This window comes from Alligator sinensis, unplaced genomic scaffold (assembly GCF_000455745.1).
Source record: "Alligator sinensis unplaced genomic scaffold, ASM45574v1 scaffold249_1, whole genome shotgun sequence".
Lineage (NCBI taxonomy): Eukaryota > Metazoa > Chordata > Crocodylia > Alligatoridae > Alligator > Alligator sinensis.
This window is the reverse complement of record NW_005842593.1, coordinates 762,084-768,607: the sequence shown is the minus strand read 5'-3', so window position 1 is coordinate 768,607 and position 6,524 is coordinate 762,084. Positions and strand designations below refer to the sequence as shown.

General features: G+C 45.2%; 1 protein-coding gene across 8 annotated transcripts in view; it reads right to left on the bottom strand.

Annotated features, from left to right (window-relative positions):
- PHF20 (PHD finger protein 20) overlaps positions 1 to 6,524 on the bottom strand; it is a 204,453-nt gene that overhangs the window by 59,844 nt on the left and 138,085 nt on the right. For all 8 annotated transcript variants that reach the window (XM_025214660.1, XM_006032917.3, XM_006032918.3 and 5 more), the window contains one exon: positions 4,698 to 4,797. In XM_025214660.1, the coding sequence (XP_025070445.1) occupies positions 4,698 to 4,797 (100 nt within the window). The remainder of the gene's footprint in view (positions 1 to 4,697; positions 4,798 to 6,524) is intronic.

Below are 6,524 nucleotides of genomic sequence, written 5' to 3'. Positions count from 1 at the left end.
GGGGGGGGGGGGGTGGGGGGGGGCAGCCATGTGGTGGCTGGGACGGTGGGGGGGGTTGGAGGGCTTCTGTAGAGCACCCCATACAACAGCAGTCAAATCTCTGAATCAGATTTGGCGGAATCAAATCAGGACAGTGATTCGAATCATCGAATCACTGTCCCCCTGAACTGGTCAAATCCGAATTCGAAGCAAATGCTAGCCGCTTCACACAGGCCTACTAGAAAGGTAATGTATGTGGAAGTGACCAACCCTGCAGTCTCCAGAAGCACAGAATAGAAGGCACAGGCCTGGGAAGTGAGGGCTGCGCTTGTGAAGGAAATGAAATAATAAGGCGGCCCTGGCATTTTCACTCTGATGTCACCTCAGGTGCTGGGATACCTGCTTACTTGGCCCCTAGCTGTGGATCAGTGCAACAACACTGGCTCTAGTACACTTGGAGGAGCTGGAGCTGAAAGGGGACAGTACATTTGTCCATATTAGAAATGTTTTAGCAAAAGAAATATTTCAAGTGCTTTACATGTTTGTCCTGTGCCTCGACCACAAGGACATGTATTACAGAACAAAGGCAAAGCAGCTTTTATATCATGTCAATATGAATTTCCAAGGACAGGGTAGATGGTATTACTTTCAACTGAGCTCACTACTACCTAGCACGTAATCTCAATGAGCCAGGGAACTTAGAAGAAGATAGCATGTTTGTAACAAGCCCTGATCACTCTGTGCAATTAAGGCAGGGCTGGCCAATTATTTTGGCTGGAGGACCACTTAACGTGTTTTGGTGAGGTGTTGAGAGCCACAATGGTAGCCCCACCCCTTGACAGGTGCCCTGCCCCCAGTTGCCATCTTGGGATGAGAAGTCCCACCCCCAAACACCCTGCCTTTGCCACGGGAAGTCTCTCCTCTAGCCCAAGGAGTACTCCTTTTTGCTGGGGGGGTTTGCTTGTATATTGTGCGAAGGGGTGGGAGGTGTATGTGGGGTGTGTGTGTGATTGGGGGGGGTGTAGGTGCATGGGTATGGTGCAGGTGGGGTGTGGAAAGTGTGTAGGGGTGTGGGTGTATGTGTAAGATGTGTGGGAGGAGGTGTGGGGGACTGTTAGGTGTGTGGGGGTATAGTGGGGGAAGGGTATGGTTTGAGTAGGGTGGCATCAAGCTGGCTCCTGCTGCTGCCCCACCTGCCTGTGCCATGCCTGTCCGGCAGGGCTTTGTGAGCAACCAAGTTCCTTCACAACCCCTACTTCATCCACACATTTCCTCGCCCAGCCAGGCATGAGCGCGACTAAAGTGAGCTGCTGCAGCTTCCCCTTCCTACCTGCTACCCAAAGCACTGCAGCAGGGACAGGAGTCGTCACTGGAGGCCAGGGCAGCCTACCAGTTCCCTGGGTGGCTGCAGCACTGCAGTAGCAGTCCTACCTGGAAGCTGTGCCTGCTGGCTGGGGCTGGCACCCTCCAGTGGAAAAAGCTGCAAATGCAGCACACGCTGCCCCAGGCAGGACTCTGCCCCATGCAGAGTTCAGTGAGGCTCAATACAATTAATTGGTGGATGCCCACCTGCACGTTGGTTCCAATCAGCTCGCAGGCCGCATCCGGCCCGCAGGCCATATTTTGCCCACCCCTGAACTAAGGTATACAGAGAAGTCTCTCGATAAGGAATCTCTTCAGAGGAGAAACAAGGTTGGTAGGGTCCAGAAGCCAGTAAATTCACAATTTCTTGCACACACTGCCATGGCAATTTATACAAAGATTAAACAACATAAGAAACAGAATGTTCTAACATTTCAGAAATACTTCTGAAGTGTCTAATTATAAGAATGGGAGGTCTTGCAGATGTGAAAAAAACCACAGTTAAGAAAATGCACCTGGCAAATAGATTCACTATTGACTGTCTTCCAACGTAATAAACATGCAAACATCAAGAAACCCAAATGAATAAATGGAAAACTAATTACTTAATATGTATAAAAATACTTTTATCTTCTCTTGTTCAAAAATGGCAAATTTAAGATATAGGTATGCAAATCCCAGACTGCACTATTCAGTCACGAGACACTGCAAACCATCTACATCATAGGCTGCAATATCCATCATCTCCCATAGACAAAAGGATGCCAAAGGATATAGGTTATGTATAAAATGGTTTTAAAGTTACCATTCCATAGAAAATCCACTCTTTCTTCAGGAAAAATAAATAAAATGTGCAAGATTAGAATAGATTAGAGTAAAAGCTGTTATCCTGCATCCCCCATTCCTGGGGGATGCGGGATAACAAAATATGCCGGTTAATTGAGCGGCCCAGGCTGCCGCTTCTCCTGCCCCATCCCGTGGCATCGCCGCCCCTCTCGCGGGCCCTGCAGGACAGGGAGGTGTGCCCCGCGCAGCCTATTATGCCCCCAGGCTGTGGGGGCTCGGCAGTGCAGGCTGCTTTGCCCCAGGCTGTGGGGGCTCGGAGAAACCAGAAGTGCTACAATGGGCACTGCCGGTTGCACTTTATCTTACAAGCCAGCTTGCCAGTTAATTGAGCATGCCGGCTTGTAAGATGCCAGTTAACAGAACTTTTACTGTATTTAAGTCAAAGTTATAATCAGGGATCTGGGTTTTCTGTTTGCCGTGGAAAAATGCGTATTTTCTCCTTTAAAGGAGGAAAGACCTAGGAAATGGCAGGTTTCAGCCTTCAAGGGGCTGCTTGGAGCTGGGAGGAGTAGGGGGAGGCTGATCACAGGCAGGGGCACCACGTCCATGTGTGCCCACAGCCGGCACAGGGCTGCAGCCTGGCCTGACTGGTACAGGTGGGACCCTTCTCCGCAGCCCAGTGGGCAGGACCCAGTGTAGGAGGGTGGACCAGGGCAGCAAGACTTGTTGCCGCCATGACCCCTGTGCCAGCTGCACCACCAGCAGTGCAAGGAGTAATGGATGGGGATGGGGGGGAACTGTGTTGTCCTTACCTCCTCCCACTGCCAGCCACTCACACACCAGGCAGCAACTGTACCTCACCACCATGGCCTTGCCACTGCCACCAATCCCCTACCCACATTGCCCTTCACCCCACCTTCCCTCTGGGGCTAAACTGCAGCCTAAGGGGAGTGGCTGTGGCCATGCCATGGAGGCAGGATAGCGTTGTGGCCTGGCGTGCAAGCAACTGGTGATGGGAGGAGGTGAGAGTAACAAGGGCAGTGCAGCACCCCCACCCTGATCCACTACTCCTCACATTGCTGGCAGGACAGCTGCTGCAGGTGTTCCGGTGGCAGCAGCAGCAATGAGTCCTACTGTCCCACTCCATGCTCCTGTGCTGGGCCATGAAGGTGGGCCATGAAGGTGTCTCCTGCCTGTGCCAGCCTGGTCTGGTTGCAGCCCCATGCCCACTGTGGGCACACAAGTCAACACAAGTCAGGGGGGGCCAAATGCCCCCCCCTATTCTTCTTGACACGTTGCCTATGGCATTGCCTAGTTTGGCTTGCTCCCTGTCCCACACACTTGGGAGCTGGGGCCTGGGGGTGGGGGGCAGCAGATCAGGAGTGAGTGAGGGGCACACCAGCAGGGTTGGGAGGGTTATGGCTTGGAAGTGTGGAGCACCAGCGGGGATGGGGGCTGCAGGTTGGGAATGAGGGGAATCAGCAGGGCTGGGGGGCATGGGAGACTGCAGGTTGGGAGTAAGGGGCAACGATGTATCAGGGCTGCTCAGCACCACACCAGGAGGGACAGCTGCAGCTAGACCTGTGTCCTGGTGAGTGAAGGGGGCAGGGGGAACTTGGATTTCTGTTTAAAAAAAAAAAAATCAAAATAAAATGGCAAAATATATAGGTATTTAGAATTTTTTAAAACTGTAAATATATCAATAAAACATTGCATTCAACTAATGCCTACTGTGAATTAACAGAATGTGTAGATGCGGCTACTGTGTACAATACAAAATAATGTATTTTGATGGCTTTTTTTCTGCATTTATGTCCTGAAACAAAATAAAAATCCCAAGTGCATTTTAGAGGTGATATTTTGAGGAGAGGAGATGACAGAGAGTGATGGTTATTGAGCACCAAAAAGTCTCCTGCTGGCTAATTTCAGGACACAGAAATGGCATCAAAGTTCATGGAGTCTCCAGATCTGCTACTGATTAGACAGTCATAGTCACATCACTCAAGAGAGGTTTATTTAAAACAGTAAACTGTCATAGACCTCAAACTGACATATAAATGTTATTATAATTATCATCTTTCCTATCTTAAATGGAAAAAATATTTCAATTTTTTTAAAATCAAATAAGTTCAAACTATACTGTTGCCACAAATAGTCTTATCTGAAAGTATTATTGGTCTCAAGCAAATTTGCTTACACTTTTAAGAGTGCAAAAAATAAGACTAAATAATTAGAAAATTCAATCTATTTTTCCCAGTCAGATAGCATTTTAAACTTAAATGTGATACTGGCAAAATGTACGATACAGGTATGGTTCTCACAATTCAGTTTAATCTTCTGTTCAGCTTCAGTTTGATAAAAAACATCCAAACAATGCTGAATAAACATGACGAATGAAAACAAAATTATCCTCCCCTTATTATAATCATCTATAAAGAATCATCTATAACGAGCAGGCATTAGTGAAAACAGAAAAGATCTTTATGTTTATTCTTTGTAATGGACATAAAATAGCTAATGAAATTACTATGAATATAAGAAGGCTCTTATAACCTTAGAAATGTTTGTACCTGGAGGATCTTGGCAAATATAGCAGGTATATTTCTCAGGTACATTATCTTCCAGTAAACCCATACAGACTCCATGCTGCCAGCACAGACACTCTTCACACTGTTTGAAGTCAAGAATTGCACATCAACAGAAATGAAACCTATAGTAAAACTCAATACCATCACCCCATTTAGTAAAACAGGCATTCATTTATTTTAAAAAGTATTGCATAGATTTAGAGAAATAATAAGCCTAGAAAATGGTAAAATAGTGTCCCTTAATTCTAAATGGTGTGACTTAATTCTAAATAGCAAATATGACAAAAGATTGAGAGTTCAATGAAATTTCAAACCACGCCCCAACACATGAATTTAACATAATTTTGGAATGAATTTAGAGAACCTGAAATGTGCCCTACTGATACAACTGGTGACTGAAATCCTTTAGCAGATGCACACATACAGCAAAGGCAGCAGCAGTACACCTTCAAGGATCCTTGCTAAAATATCTCAAACATTTTGAAAACAAGAAAACTTCCTCAATTCAATCTTAATACAATCTTGTAAAAAAGTCAATTTTCTGTAGAAACGCGCATACAGGACTGCTTGACATATTAAAAAGTCTGCCACTATAACTAATGATTTCAGTAAAGGGTAGAGTTGGAGAGTTTGTAGTCCTGAGGGTGTAGGAAATGTACAACTAGCAAGGATTTTATTGGACCAACTGCATAGTTGGAAGAATTTTAGACAAGCTTTTGGGCATAAGCAAAGGGTGCTTTATGCACCAAAGCTTGTCAGTTAAGGGATATATTCTTGGTCTTTTGACTAAGATCAAACAAATGTGGGGCCTGTGGGCTTGGGATCTGCATGTAAGATGACAGCCTGGTAGAAACTATGAGTTAAGGATTTAACAGACATGGAGACTGAGCTTAGATATGTCAAATTTAGACTTTAAGGGAATTTATAAATGTGCTCCAGATGTGGGGGCAGGGGAGGCTTTAATTAGAGTGGCTCTGAGGACCGCTTTAAAGTGCCCTGAGTGTCTTGTGGATCAGCATCCCCATGCTTAAAAATGGCAGCGGGGGCACTTTAACTAGAGCTTGCCAAACAAGCTTTAGTTAATGTGCCCCGGTGCCATTTTTAAGCATGGGGACGCTGATACATGAGACACTGGAGTCTGCTGGAGCGCAGTAATTACTACAGTCTAGCAGACTTGATTACTCGACTCTGCTCCGACATGCTGGTATTACAGCACATCGGAGCAGACTCGCTGCTTGTATATAGGGTTCCCATTTGATTACTGGATTTGGACTGATACTTAAAAAAAAGAACATTTAAAACAATAAATTTAATACCAATTAATTCAAGAGATGAATTAAAAGTAAGAACAAGTGAAGGAAAAGTAACAAAACAAAAGAATACGTTAAAAAATGGAAGATACAGCTCCAGGCCCTGCCTAAACTAGTTTCCTAAAATCTCTCATGTTGATTCAACAGCATAGCAATAACAGTGTAGGAAAATGCTAGTTTATCTCACCACTTCAATTGCACCAGTATAATATAGCACAACTTTTAGTGTTGACAATGATGCAACTACTTGCTCTGCTTCAGTTAATTTTTTTACCTTGAAAACTAACTAAACTGTAACTTCCTTCCAATCAATAGTCCCTAACAGTTGCTACAAGTAAAATTCATATAGCCTCAAAACAAGGGTACAAGGTGAGTTTTAATGTAATCATCGAATAGATGACTGAGACAAAACACATGAATCAGCATTACTTGCAGGATACAGACTTCTGAGTTTCTTCTTCTTATGTTAGCCTGTTACAGTGAGAGAAAAGAAGTGGAG